This window comes from Chlorocebus sabaeus, chromosome 23, assembly GCF_047675955.1.
Source record: "Chlorocebus sabaeus isolate Y175 chromosome 23, mChlSab1.0.hap1, whole genome shotgun sequence".
Taxonomy (NCBI): Eukaryota; Metazoa; Chordata; class Mammalia; order Primates; family Cercopithecidae; genus Chlorocebus; species Chlorocebus sabaeus.
In genome coordinates, this window is record NC_132926.1 from 32,559,960 (window position 1) to 32,575,893 (window position 15,934).

Here is a 15,934-nt window from a genome sequence, read left to right on the forward strand (position 1 = left end):
ATAATCCCTTTTTCTCCATTTTCATTTTCCCCTTTGCTATGTGTTATGTTTCCAGCCCAGACTTTGTGTTGTTTCTTTTGTATTTGCTACTTAAAACAAACATTGTATCAAACTTCGGAATGTTATTGTTTTCTTTTTGTATTCATTTTCTCCACTAATGTAGATAATTTACTTTTGCCTTTTAGTATAGTTTTCATCTACAGTTTCTTATCTAGAATACTTAACTCTATCCGTTTAAAGAGGATTTGCTAAGCAAATTAATGAAAAGTAGGGGGAAGTGTTCCCTTCATCCAGTTATTTGTTCTCTTAGTATCTTCATACAGAAAACACTATCTGTAATAGAAGTGCTAACTTACAGTGCAAAAATTACCCTAAAGAAAACCATTTGAGGCTGGGCATGGTGGCTTACTACTGTAATCCCAGCACTTTGGGAGGCCGAGGCGGGTGGATCACCTGAGGTTGGTTGTTGGAGACCAGTCTGACCAACATGGAGAAACCCCATGTGTACGAAAAATACAAAATCAATTGGGTGTGGTGACGCATGCCTGTAATACCAGCTACTTGGCAGGAGAATCACTTGAACCCAGGAGGCAGAGGTTGTGGTGAGCCGAGATCACGCCGTTGTATTCCAGCCTGGGCAATGAGAGCAAAACTCCGTCTCAAAAAAAAAAAAAAAACCATTTGGTGGCTGGGCATGGTGGCTCACCCCTGTAATCTCAAGACTTTGGGAGGCTGAGGCAGGTGGATCACTTGAGGTCAGGAGTTTGAGACCAGCCCGCCCAACATGGCGAAACCCTGTCTCTACTCAAAACATCAAAACACACAGAAAAATTCTGAGTGTGGCAGCATGTGCTGTAATCCCAGCTACTCAGGAGGCTGAGGCGGGAGAATCACCTGAACCTTGAAGGCAGAGGTTGCAGTGAGCCGAGATTATGCCAGTACATTCCAGTCTGGGCAACAGAGTTACACTCCATTTCAAAACAAAAACAAAGAAACAAAAAGAAAGCCATTTGGTCTCTTAACGGTGTATTAAGGAATATTTTGTGGGAGTATGTTTGATTTCTTTTTTTTTTCTGAAACTTTTTAATGTACATGTTACCCCTTTTTGAGGAGTGGAGGTAAGTCACTTGAGCCTTAAGAATTTGAGGTTTGAATTAGGGAGTTAGGAAGGGGTGCCAATTTTAATATTTTACAAGTATGGTGGATGGTAATGGCTTTGGACATGTTTAAATTAAGGTGAATGGCATATCCTGTGTTTTACTCTTGTGTAGTTAAGTTAGCAGCAAATACAGAACTGAGCCTAGGCCAGGGAATTGGGACTGGGGTTAGATCTAAGCAAGATCAGCATATAAGTGATAGTGGAGAAAGTAAATTGAGAGGTGAGGACTCAGGAGAAGAAATTTGGAATTAATAAAGCAGGAGGAGAGTCAGGATAATGGGTTGTTGAAGTTAAAGAAAGTAAGTTTTTAGGAGGAGATAATTTGTATCCAAGAAGTAGGAAAGAAATGAGACTTAAAGGGTTTGGGATTTGGCTGTGTTAGAGCTCCGTACACAACAGGTGATCAGTAAAGTTACTTGTCTCAATGGTAGGGTCTGAGGATAATCTGAAGAGGGAGTAAGTATATAGAATTGAAAGGATAAGCAGAGGCCATATTTAGGAATTTTTTAATATATGAAACTCTTGCTTTTTTTGTAGGTAAAGGGCTTTTTTTTGGGGGGAGGGGAGGCATGGTCTCACTGTCACCCAGGCTGGAGTGCAGTGGCTAGCCTCAACCTCCTAGGCTCAAGTGATCCTCCTGCCTCAGCCTCCTGGGGACTACAGGCACACGCCACCACCCCTGGCTAATTTTTTGTTTTTTATAGAGAGACCGGGGTCTGTCTTTGTTGGCCTAGGCTAATCTCCAGGCACCTGAGCTCCAGTGATCCTCCCACTTTGACCTCCCAAAGTGTTGGGATTGTATGTGTGAGCTATCGCATGGCTCCTTTAGTTTTTATAACAGAGAAATGACACAGTAAAACCGTAGAGGGGTAACTGGAACTAGGAGAATATTTAATAAGCTAATACAATAATACAGGCATCTTTCAAAATTTAGCCCCGGTGCTAACATTTCTAGGAAGCCACCTCCTGTTTTTTTTTTTTTTTTTGAATCAAGAGTCTTGCTCTGTGGCCAGTCTGGAGAGTGCAGTGGCACCATCTCAGTTCACTGCAACCCCCACCTCCCGGGTTCAAGTAATTCTCCTGCCTCAGCCTCCAGAGAGTAGCTGGGACTACAGGCGCACACCACCACGCCCAGCTAATTTTTGTATTTTTAGTAGAGACAGGATTTCACCATGTTGGCCAGGACGGTCTCAATCTCTTGACCCTGTGATCTGCCTGCCTTGGCCTCCCAAAGTGCTGGGATTACAGGCCTGAGCCACCATGCCTGACCAGAAGCCTCCTTTTTTATCTTGTAAATAAATTGCTTCTTCCTGTATTTTGTATTTATGGTCACCTTTATATTGCACTTGTCATTTACCAGTTCTTCAACAGCTTTATTGATATAATTTGCCCACATAAAGGTTAACCTATTTAGGGTGTATAGTTTGTTTCTTAGTATATGTACAAAGTTGTACAACCATTACCATAATTCAAATTTAGAATATTTTCCTCATCCCAAAAAGAAATCTTGAATCCATTGTCGGTCACTCCATTTCCCGTCAGCCCTAGGCAACTACTAATCTACTTTTATATATTTGCCTATTAGAAAACTTTTGATCAAGCTTTTGTAATTTGTATTATGAAGACTATAAATACATTTTCCACTTCCCGGTGAAAAAGTGTATTTTAACATTGGTACCTCTCTGGACCTTCCAGTTCTCCATATGCTGGCCCTCAATACCATCACTATCAATGTTGGAGCAGTGATGACAATAACTGACAAAAGTTAGGTCATTTGTGATTTTTTTTTTTTTTTTTTTTTGCAACTACATCCTAGCTCAGTTATTTGTGATCTTCGTATGGGGAAAATAACTGTGTTAATGGGAACCAAGAAAAAATGAGAGTAAGTTGCAAATATAAACCAGGTTTTCAAAAAATTACCTGAAGAAGAAAATAAGGTCATCTCACACACTGTACCAACCTAAGATGTCACTTAGTTTTTTGTGAGCACCAGACTTCAGCCTGATGCCAATCCTCCCCTTTACCTGGCACTCTTCCATCTATTCTTTAAGAATCAACCTTACTTCTTCAGAGAAACTTTCCCTGATGCCTCCCGTAAAAAAATAGATTGGATCCACATAATTTGTGTCCCCACAATAGCACTCTTCTCTCCTTCATCATGGTATTTATCCCCCTTCCCCACTATAAGCCACGAAAACAGCAATTATTTAGTTTTGTCTAGTTAGCTACTCTAAATATTGAATGGATAAATGAATAGTAGCTTTGATAGTGAACAGTGATAAAGTTTTTTGTTTTGTGTTTTTATAATTTTTGGAGTTAAGGAACATCTACATATCTTTGAAGGCAAAGGGCAAGGAACAAAGGTGGAGAATATGAAAATGTACCATAATTCAAGCATCTTAGGGGTAATGTTGTAAGCAAAGGATTAGTAGTAACAAGGCGGCAAGAAGAGAGAAAACAAATCTTCTTAGTTGCCTACGTTATTGCTGAGCGAAACATACGTAATTTTCAAATATTAGATCTTATTCTACAGGCTATTTATCTTGAAAGTTGGTTTGGAACAGGGGCTCTTAACCTGGTTCATAACTATATCCACCCCCCACGAGATCTATGTATTTAGACAGGTAAGGAAAATTACATTTTTATTTTCATGAGCCTCTCACTCAAATCTAGTATTTCTTTTTGATTTTAAGTGTAAGTAGGAAACCTCATGAGTTTTAGCAGAACCTTTGACTTTGTCACCAATACAAATCACTGATTTTGGGGTGGGGGTGGACGGAGTTTTGCTCTTATCACCCAGGCTGGAGTGCAATGGCATGATCTTGGCTCACCGCAACTCCCACCTCCCAGGTTCAAGTGATTCTCCTTAGCCTCCCAAGTAGCTGGGATTATAGGCACCCACTGCCATGCCTGGCTAATATTTACATTTTTAATAGAGATGGGGTTTCACCATGTTGGCCAGACTGGTCTCAAACTCCTGACCTCAAGTGATCCGTCTGTCTCAGCCTCCCAAAGTGCTGCAATTACAGGTGTGAGCCACTGCACTGAGCCACCGTGCCCGGCTGAAATCACAGATATTTTTATATCATGTTATTGTTGCAGGTATCTTAAAATATGGTTTACATTCATTAGTATGTCAAAATTATAGCATTTGTTAGACCTGCTCCTATATTTAATGCATTAATAAGGAGAGTGTGGGACTGGGCACTGTGGCTGACACCAGTAATTCCAGCATTTTAGGAGGCCAAGGTGGGCAGATCACATGAGACCAGTAGTTCAAGATTAGCCTGGCCAACATGGTGAAACTCTGTCTCTACTAAAAATACAAAAATCAGCCAGGAGTGGTGGCATATGCCTGTAATCCCAGCAGGTGGATGCGGCATGAGAATCTCTTGAACCCAGGAGGCAGAGATCGTAGTGAACCAAGATCACACCATTGCACTCCGGCCTGGGTGACACAGCGAGATCCTGTCTCAAAAAATAATAATAATGAGAGCGGGTATATTACTATATCCCAAATTGTTTTTTTTGTTTGTTTTTTTGAGACAGAGTCTTGCTATGTCGCCCAAACTGGAGTGCAGTGGCGCAAGTTCGGCTCACTGCAATCTGCAGTCTCTGCCTCCTGAGTAGCTGGGATTACAGGCCCCTGCCAGCATGTGCGGCTAATTTTTTTTTTTTTTTTTTTTTTTTTTTTTTTAGTAGAGACAGGGTTTCACCATGTTGGCTAGGCTGGTCTTAAGCTCCTGACCTCAAGTGATCCGCCCACCTTGGCCTCCCAGAGTGCTGGGATTACAGGCTTGAGCCACTGAGCCTGGCTCAAAATTGATTTTCTTTTCTTTGTTTTTTCTTTTTTTTTTTTTTTTTTTTTTTTTTTTTTTTGAGACAGAGTTTTGTTCTTGTTGCCCAGGCTGGAGTGCAATGGTGTGATCTTGGCTCACTGCAGCCTCCACCTCCCGGGTTCAAGCGATTCTCCTGCCTCAGCCTTCCAAGTTGCTGGATTACAGGAATGCTAATTTTGTATTTTTATTAGAGATGGGATTTCTCCATGTTTGTCAGGCTGGTCTCGAATTCCCGACCTCAGATGATCCACCCGCCTTGGCCTCCCAAAGTGCTGGGATTACAGGCATAAGCCACCGTGCCTGGCCCCAAAATTGATTTTTTAGAAGTAATTTTATGCTAGTTCAATTTCGCTATAATTTATTTTCTTTATAATGCCTTGTATTTTATGCATTTAAAACATCATTCTGAGAAGAGATGTATGAGGAGAAGAAGTATCTGTGGTTTTGAGAATATATCTGTGTATAATGAATGACAAATAGCTGTTAAGAATGGCATACACAAATATGTGTATAGGAAAATTAAAAGGATTTTAGAGAAAAGGGAACAGAGTAGCTGGAAGTGTTTTTTTTCTTTTGATTTGTTTGTTTTTTATTTTTTTCTTTTTTTGAAACGGAGTCTCACTTTGTCATCCAGGCTGGAGTGCAATGGTGAGATCTCAGCTCATGGCAACCTCTGCTGCCTGGGTTCAAGCAATTCTCCTGTCTCAGTCTCCTGAGTAGCTAGAACTATAGGTGCCCACCACCACGCCCAGTTAATTTTTGTATTTTTAGTAGAGACCGGGTTTCACCATATTGGTCAGACTGGTCACGAACTCCTGACCTCATGATCCGCCAGCCTCAGCTTCCCAAAGTGCTAGGATTACAGGCGTGAGCCACCGCCCTCGGCCTGAGTAGCTGGAACTGTTAGCAATAGTATCCTAAAGAGACAATTTGAGCTAGTTCTTACAGTTCAGCAAGATCTTGCTAGGCCGAGTTCCTTTTCTGCTCCCATAAAAAGGAGCATAAAGGTTGAATGATGATGGGTTGGCAAGGGACTAAGTTTGAGAGACAGCATCTTCGGGATAGCTTGTAGGTGCTATTAAAATTGGATGTATTATAGCTCTGATTCAGTGTTGATACTTTTTAGTTGTTCACTGAAGACTCTGACATTAATAACCGAAAGATTGGAAAATGACTTTTTACTTCTATAATTATTTGGCCTATTTGAATTAGGGATAAATAGATGCTTCCTGATGACTTCACTTTGAGTGCAGGGAGTGTTTCTGCATTTCTTGTTTTGTTTTCCTTATCTGCCAAATCAAGCATTCCCTAGACTGTTACAGCTTCTAATGTGAGTTTTCATTATTTTACTCAGCAAATGTTTTGAGCATTTCTTGTGTATGCTGGGAATACAGGATTGTGAACAAGACAGATATAACGACTACCCCTAATTAAGTTGATAGTCTGAAGGGGAAGATTAAATTTTTTTTTTACTGTTATTTTTGTCCTAGTCATGGTGATGGAACTAACATATATTTGGGTACTTTAAAGTGCATATTACAATAATTACACTGATTTATTCTGGAATATTCTAGGTTTCATAGTAATACTTAAATATTTTTATATGAAAAATATGTATTTCTTTTTTCTCAAATACTCCCATTTTCATGAAGAGATTTTTCAGAAAAAGTAAACCCCTAGCTTGAAATCTCTGGCTATAGTATAACACTTCCTAACTGGTAACCATGTCATTGTCATTCCTTCCCCTACTCCTCCATTTCCATATTGTATACTGATGCCAAGGCTAATAAATACTGATTTTAATTATGTCTCAGCCACAAACTGTAGTAATAGTTCACCCAGTTATTTACAGCATGTAAAGCTCATAAGCCTTGCACTGAAGAACCTATACTACAGCTCTGTATCTGCCACCTCGACTCTTCCCTTTATGACAGCCCATGCTCCAAAATGGTTTGCCCCTGCCTGGTAAGCCCTCTTCTGCCTTGTTTATCAAAACACTGTTCATCGTTCAGGATCTGACTCGTAGCAGACTATTTTCCTAATACGTCTTTAGACAGATTTAGTTCTCATTGATCTTTTGTGTGAATTGTGTTAGCATTTTTTGTAAGCCTCATTGACTTTTGCATGTATTGTCTTACATTTGTGCTTTTTGTATATGTCTTAATTTTTAAATTGGATTTAATTTGGATGTGCATTTAGAGGAAAGGACATAAGAGCAGAGAGATAGACCTTGCCTTCTCTTGGCATCATCTTCAGACCTTAGATACTTTTATTATGCTGTAAGTAATGATGGTTGTATAAATTATGAACTCATTCTTCAGCCTACTTTTAGATAACACTGAAGTCTAAAGGTATAGATTTGAAACAAATGGAAAATGAGATCCCTGAACATTTTGTCTTTTTAAAATTATTATTATTTTTACTTTCACCCACTAAATTACTTGATTTTTTAAAAAATGTTTTGTGACTATTAGGAAGAATAAAGGCCAAATCAGTTGGAGTACTTTTTTTAGTCTCATAAATACTTGAGTACCTGCAATGTGCACATAACTTTACCACTGTACACTTAGTAGCAACACATCTTGTACTTAAAAATGTCTAAAGGTAAGACCTGTGGTTTCTAGTTTGAAGGCCTAGAAAGTAGAGAATAAGAGTGAGGTTTTTGTGTTGGTGTTTGAGACTATAAATTTAAATGGCCTCAGAGAATCGGGTTAGTGCTTTTTCATTACTCAGGTTCTGTGAAAAGACTATTCAAATAAAAATACAGCTGTAAGCTCTATCCTACCAGGTAGAGAGACAAACACAAAAGTAACAGTAGATTAATATTGTCAAGGGGTTAAGACTGTGGATACAAGCAATAGTGAATGGCTTTGGGAATTCTAGGAAATAGGAGACCAATGTGGGATCGTGACATAAGGAAGGTTTCTTTGGCATCTGGGTTTTAAGGTTGGGATTGAAGGTAGAGAAAAGCTCTCAGAATAGACGTGGGAGGCATGGAGGTGAAGGTAGAAACTAAGAATAAGTAAGATTGGAATAAGCAGAATCTGTGTGTGATAATGTCTGAATGAGTTAGTCCAGATGGAAAAGCACAGATGGAGGGTGTGACGTGCTAGCTTTAGAGAATTAAGTTATATATTCCTTGAGACCAAAGGAAGTGTGAAAGATGCAAACACCTGTCTCTTAGCTTTAAGGAGTTATAGTACCAGTCCATAGAAAAGAAAGTCCTAGTTGTTTTAGAACTGCATGGTTGCTCCACAGGGAAAAATGCCTTTGAAATGCTTATTTTTTTTTTTTAGCCCTTTTTCAATGAAGTATTTAATCCTCCTGACTTTGAGAATAGTGAATATGTCTTGTGTTCATAAATTTAAGCAAGGGTTAAGAGTGCGCAATAATGTGTGTGTGTTTTAAGTGTGCTTCTCAATTCATCTAATTCTTCCCAGTTTCTAATTATTAAGGGAGTTAGAGGCTTACTTTGCAGATGATTTCTTTATGAAATCATGTTAATTTCATGAAAATATAAAGTCTGAATTTGTGCCTTTTACATTACAGGTTTGTTTTTGGGCTTAGATGGATGGTTATAACATTTGCTTATTTTTTGTAGTTTTACGTCTGAGCCATCAGTGGAAACCTGTCTAGAGCTGAGATGTGGTCTTATAAATAAGAGTTGATTTATGCCTTCCCTTTTGCCTATTTGACTTTTTGTGCCTTCTTACTTCCTTAGCTCTTTCTGGATTTGGTGTTCTCTTTTTCTTAAAAGCCTAGATAAATTAGATTTATATTAAACAAGTGTTGAATGTTTATGGTAGGTTTGTGACAGCTCTCTAGTACAGATTTGCCTATCACATAAAAAGGAAGAGGGGAAATAACAGAAGAAAATAAAATGAGGAAAAGTGAAAGGAGAACACAGCTTATTTGCTTTATCACTTACCTTTTAATACTGTTATTTATGTATTACCCAAAGCATCACTGTGAGCTTCTTTCAAGTAAATGTTTTCAGCGAATGTGAAAGGTGTTGAATTCCCATAGGGAGAATGAAGAGTGGAAGAGGGAAAATAACAGCAGCTTTAGTACACTGTTTTAAGCAATGTGGACAAAACTGTCTCTTCTGACTGGGTGCAGTGGCTCACACCTGTAATCCCAGCACTTTGGTAGGCCGAGAGGTGGATCGCCCGAGGTCAGGAGTTCGAGACCAGCCTGGCCAACAAGGTGAAACCCCGTCTCTACTAAAAATACAAAAAATAGCTGGGTGTGGTGGCAGGTGCCTATAATCCCAGCTACTTGGGAGGCAGAGGTTGCAGTGAGCCAAGATCGCACCACTGCACTCCAGCCTAGGGGATAGAGCGAGAGACTCTCAAAAAAACAAAACCAAAAAAAAAAAAACTGGCTCTTTTGCTATCACGTTGACACATTTGTTTCCTAGGAAGTGGGCAAGACCTCTAGAAGGTTAAGCAGACACTCTTCCCTTACTGGAGTATCTTTTTCTGCAAAGAGGATGTGGAAATGGATTTGATTTTGTGTGCTTGACAGTTATCCATGTGTCAGGTTTGGGAAGTAGTTCTCAAGAACAACTGAAACAAAAGTCGTAGGAAGGAACTGAACTTTTTGGCTTATAATCCTCTTAGGATCTCTTACTCTCAACATAAGATTCTAGGGAGCATATTTATTATACCTGACTATGGGACCTATCTGAATAGGTCTGAAATTAAAGCTCTCTGATTTGAGGCTTCCCCTCTGCCCTTTCTCAGGTGCTAAGCCTGAAATTTCTGTAGTTTTGGTAGATGCCATCAAGGGTTAGTGGGAGCCCAGGACCACTAGTTAGAATAGACTATTTTCTTAAAGAAGAAACACAAGAGTAGCACATCTATGTAGTTATCTTTGCATTTTCTAGAAAAATATTATTAAAAGATTAAATCCTCATACTCTAGTTTTAATATTGAATTTCTTGAATCATTGGCATTTATCAGCAAAACAAGAAATGGCACTAAACAGTTTCCTACTTGACTGATACTTGTTATAATTTTGACACAGATTTTAGTTTTTTGAAAAAGCTGGTGAGGTTCAGTGGTTCAACCTGTAATACCAGTGCTTTGGGAGGCTGAGGCAGGAGGATCTTTTGAGCCCAGAAGTTAGAGACTAGCCTGGGCAACATAGGGAGACTCTGCCTTTACAAGAAATTTAAAAGAGCCTGTCTCTACCAAAAACGTTTTAAAAATTTAGCTGGTCATGATGGCACGTCTATCATCCCAGCTACTTGGGAAGCTGAAATAGGAGGATTGCTTGAGATCAGGTCAAAGGCTGCAGTGAGTTGTGATTGCGCCACTGCACTCCAGCCTGGCAACAGAGCGAGACCCTGTCTAAAAATAAATGAATAAATAAATAAATAGATAAATAAGGAGGAAGGAAGGAAAAGAAAGAAAAGCCTGTTCTCCCCTTTTGAATATTTTTAAAACATAAGCTTTCCAGATACGGTAAATTTTGGTGTTGGTTCTTTTCAGAATTAACAAAAAAAGACTCCAGTTTAAGCTTTAAAATAACTTTTTAAACAAAATTTTAAGTATCGCCCAATTTTCTTAGCAGAATTTGATATCTAGAAAAGTTTGAAAGAAAAATGGTAGTGCTTCTTTTAAGGAAAGTACTCTTACCAGAATCATAGGCATAAAAATTTGAAATAATTTATTGCAGTGATTTTCAGTCCTTGGGATAAATGAAATTGGCAATTGATACTTTTTGAGTTATTAGGGACACATTGTGTACAGCAGTACAGCCTGGGATAATTAAAACATGATTCCAGTTAAAAGCAAATAAATGTCATTAGTTTGTTTTATGGATTATTTTCTGTGATCTGAAACTAAGCAAAAATATGACTCCCTTTTGAATAAGGACAAGTAGTTATTAATTAAATGCAGTTTGGTAGGAACTAGGATGGGAGTTCAGATAAAAGAAATCTTTGCTTTCTGAAACATTGTGGAATGACTGATAGAGTCATCTTCATTTCTTCTGTTACAAAATAAATTCAGGTGAGATTAAGGAATTTGCTAAAGGCCACAGGAATCAGTGGCCGGTGGGTGTAAAATCCAGCTGCCCTGGTAACAGGAGATTTTAAGGCTACTATGCATGTCCTATCTATATAGGAGAATGGAGTTGCATGACAGGGGAAAAAATGTCTCATTACCCTTGTTTTGTCTTGGGTCTTGTAGTTAATTAGTGTGTTCATCTCCCGGGTAGGGGAACATTCGCCTTAAATAATACCTACTCAGAGAAAGAAAACTATCTTATTCTTAGGGTTGATGATATTAAGTGATAGCTTTATGTAATACCCTCTCTTCTCCTTTTGTTTCGTTAGGTGGTATGGTCAGGAAAAAGACTACAATGTACTAGTCATGGATCTTCTGGGACCTAGCCTCGAAGACCTCTTCAATTTCTGTTCAAGAAGGTTCACAATGAAAACTGTACTTATGTTAGCTGACCAGGTATGTGAAATTTGGTTAGAATATAAACTGAGAATAGTACTGTTGACTGGAATTTCATTATATATAAATCAGAGTATTAAAATCCTGTGCATCACTATTTAACCTTAGCATAGGCAGAACAAAAATAATAATATAACTTGTAGATATTTTCCTATGGGAATAAGACAAAAACTGGAATTACCTTGGTTTCTTACTCATCTGTAGTCTAGTAGTTTTCAATCTGCTCCTTCAGATGAAGTTTTAGTGTCAAATATAGCAGGTTATTGTAAGATTTTGTTTGGAGAAAGAGTTTAGAGTGTATGTATGCATATAATTGTAGATAAATGTATATTGACATTTTGTTTAAATTAAGCAAAATTGAATATTATGTATTATGTGTGGGACTCTTAGAAAAGCTATATTTTTGAGGATAAAAAGGTCCTGAAGTAATTTAAGGAAGAATTTTTTAACCAAGTAGATGCTGCTTGTTGTAATGGATTCTCAACCATTTGTATTACTTAAGACCTAGGAAATTTCGAAGATATCGTGAATTAGATTGATGCATTGGCTGTAGGTTAGATTAAATGGTTTTTACAGCCAAAGTTTGGATATTTCGATCTTAAGAAATGAGAAAGATAGAGTAAGGAACAAACCTTAAGGGAAAAGATAATACATTAAGATAATAATTGGTAAATATCAAGAAATGTATAATTTTTTATTTTGATCAATATTTGTTGTCTTTAAGGGCAGGAAAATGTTGGAAATGCTTCAAGTTAAACTCGGTGTGCTTATAAAAATACTATGAAGAGAATGACATTTAAAAATGTAGATTGGATGTCATAAAGTATAATGAGATAAACAGAATTGGTATTTGAAGTGGAATTTTAGTAAGTTTGTAAATTCAGAAGGATGAAGAGAAGTAGGTTAATGGGCACAAAAATACAGTTAGGAGGAATAAGTTCTAGTATTGCATAGTATAGTAGGGAAATTATAGTTAACAATGGCTTATCGTTTATTTCAAAATAGCTAGAAGAGTAGAATTGTAATGTTCCCAACACAAAATATAAATGTTTGAAGTAATGAATATTCCAACTACCCTGATTTAATCATTATACATTGTATACATGTATCAAAATATCACACACACCCCATAAATGTATACAACTAGTATAGATCAATGACAAATAATTCAAAGGATTAGAAAGCAGTACCCATTTTCTGTAATCAGCACCTGATACTCCTCAAGCTTCTTAACCTTAAAAGTACTGAGTGGCTCAAGCAAATGTGAGCAAATTGTGATATTTGTGGCACAAAACAAACTCAAGCATTAAAAAGTTAAAAGTGGCCTGGCATACTGGCTCTCGCCTGTAATCCGGCACTTTGGCAGATTGAGACAGGAGGATCTCTTGAGCCCAGGAGTTCCAGGCTACAGTGATCTATAGTAATGCCACTGCACTCCAGCCTAAGCGATAGAGCCAAGACCCCATCTCTTTTAAGTTAACAGCCTTTAATACCGGCCGGGCTTGGTGGCTCACGCCTGTTGTCCCAGCACTTTGAGAAGCCAAGACCGGTAGATCACCTGAGGTCAGGAGTTCGAGACCAGCCTGGCCAACATGGTGAAACCCATCTCTACTAAAAGCACAAAAATTAGCTGGGCATGGTGGCTCACGCCTGTAATCCCAGCTACCCGGGAGGCTGAGGCATGAGAATCGCATGAACCCAGGAGGTGGAGATTGCAGTGAGCCAAGATTGTGCCACTACACTCCAGCCTGGGGCATAGAACGAGACTCTGTTTCCAAGGAAAAAAAAAAAGCCTTTAATTTTTTTTTTTTTTTTTGAGATGGAGTCTTGCTCTGTCGTCCAGGCTGGAGTGCAGTGGCGCGATCTCTACTCACTGCAAGCTCTGCCGCCTACCAGGTTCATGCCATTCTCCTGCCTCAGCCTCCCTAGAAGCTGGGACTACAGGCACCCGCCACCACGCCCGGCTAATTTTTTTGTATTTTTAGTAGAGACGGGGTTTCACCGTGTGTGCCAGGATGATTTCGATCTCCTTACCTCATGATCCGCCCGCCTCGGCCTCCCAAAGTGCTGGGATTACAGGCATGAGCCACCGCGCCTGGCCTAATACGTTTTAACTAACATATATGAGTGAATCCTAATAAAAGAGTTATGGCTTATATTTTGTTTGTTCAGTAACACGTAAGCATCCATACATTGAACATGTATTGAGATCCTACCACTGTACTTAGCGCTGGGGGTTGGGGTGGCAAAAATAAGAATTAGTCTCTTCCCTCTAGAAAGAAACTTAGAGTCTAACAAAGAAAGATAGAAAAATAAGATGTTCCATCCTTGTTGTAGAGTTGTAGAAGTCTCTGTTGGGTACACGGGTGACAAATGTGAAAAAAATGTAATTCTGAGGAAGGGAGATACAAGAAAGCTTTCATTTAAGGTAGTTAACACCTAAGTCTTGCTCTGTAGATGATAGGTAACAGGTGTAAGTTGTTTAAGCCAGAGATTACTGGTTTGGCTTCAGAAGACATTCGTCAAGGTAGAAGATTACAATTTAGAATCTGTGTATTCATGATAATAAAAGCTCTGGGGAAAATGGGGACAAATAAAAAATAGAATCCTAACACATACTACTGGGAAGAGCAAGAACATATGGACAGAAAGATAATGTTGGCAGTCTTTGGATACGGAATCTATTTAAAAATACAACTTCTAAGTAAGTGTCTTACAGAAAAGATAGAGGTTGGGTGTGGTGGCTCATGCCAGCAATCCCAGCACTTTGGGAGGCTGAAGTGGGAGGATCACTTGAGCTCAGGAGTTCGAGACCAGCCTGGGCAACATAACGATACCCTACTTTCCACAAAAAGTACAAAAAGTATCTGGGCATGGTAACGTGCACGTTTGTAGTCCCAGCTTCTCAGGGGGCTGAGCTGAAATGATCACTTGAGCCCCGGAGGTTGAGGCTGCTGTGAGCCATGATCTTGCCACTGTACCCCAGCTTAGGTGACAAAGTGAGACTCTGTCTCAAAAAAAAAAACAAACAAAAAAACTTCTATTGTATACAAGAAATGCCATAAACAGTCCAAATAAAAAATACTTAATATAAATCTGTTTACATAATGACAGATAAAAGATCGTTTGTTGTATGATGAGAACTCCTAAAAGCTAACAAGAAGACAATAGGCCGAAAGAAAAATAGGCAAAGAGTGGAGCTTGACAGTGCATGGAAGAGTAAATCCTCATAGAAGGGCCAGGCGCAGTGGCTCACGCTTGTAATCCCAGCTCTTTGGGAGGCCGAGACAGGTGGATCATTTTAGGCCAGGAGCTCGAAACCAACATGGTGAAACTCCATCTCTACTAAAAATACAAAAAAGTACCCAGGCGTGTGGCGGGTGCCTGTAATCCCAACTGCTCGGGAGGCTGAGGCGGGAGAATCGCTTGAACCCAGGAGGCGGAGGTTGCAGTGAACTGAGATTGCACCACTGCACTCCAGCCTGGGCAGCAAAGTGAGTGAGACTCTGTCTCAAAAAAAAAAAAAAAAACCCTCATGGAAGGATTTACTCCTAAATCGAGGCCGGGCATGGTAGTTCACGCCTGTAATCCTACCACATTGGGAGGTTGAGGCAGGAGGATCTCCTGAACCCAGGAGTTCAAGAGCAGTTGGGCAGCATAACGATATCCCATCTCTACCAAAAATTAAAAATTAGCTGATACAAAAAAATTAGCCAGGTGTGGTGGCATGCACCTTACAGTTTCAGCTACTCCAGAGGGTGAAGCGTGAGGATCACTGGAACCTGGAAGGTTGAGGCAGCAGTGGGTTATGGTCACTTCATTGCACTTCAGCCTAGGTGACAGAGCGAGGTCCTGTCTCAAAAAAAAAAACCCAGAAGAGTAAATCCAAATTGTTACAGCCTATTGTGAAAGGCAGTGTGATATTATCTATCAAAATGAAAAATACACCCTTCAACCCAGCAACTCCCCATAATTATATGGGGTTTGAAGCCCATAGAAATAAAAGCACTAGTGAGTAAAGATACATGTCTATTAATGGCATTATTTATAGGAGGAGAAAATGGAAAACAATCTGAGAATACTGTGAGTTGGGGAAGACATAACATCTCTACCACAAAATATCTGTAGCCATTAAAAAGGATATTTGAGCTATAATGTTTGACTTTGCATAATTTCCAAGAAATTGATTAAGGAAAGCTTTTAAGAATGGCATGTTTAATATTTAACTTTTGAAATGAGATTATATAAGAATTATAACAACTACTTATAGCTTTATCTGCCAATCTGTCAACATTCCCCACTCCCAAATATATGTGTATCTGTGTGCATATGTATATCTTATAGCATGGAATTAGGTCTGGGTAATACCAGGCCATTTTAACAGGTTACTTTAGAAGGCCTAGGATTGAGTGTGGAAAGTTTTTATTTTATTTCCTTTATCGTAGCAACTGAAACAATTCTAAAGG

General features: G+C 39.0%; 1 protein-coding gene across 6 annotated transcripts in view; it reads left to right on the forward strand.

The window, feature by feature from the left end:
- Positions 1–15,934, forward strand: part of CSNK1A1 (casein kinase 1 alpha 1) — a 55,282-nt gene that overhangs the window by 14,495 nt on the left and 24,853 nt on the right. For all 6 annotated transcript variants that reach the window (XM_008014939.3, XM_008014940.3, XM_008014943.3 and 3 more), the window contains exon 3: positions 11,342–11,468. In XM_008014939.3, coding sequence (XP_008013130.1) covers positions 11,342–11,468 — 127 coding nt within the window. The remainder of the gene's footprint in view (positions 1–11,341; positions 11,469–15,934) is intronic.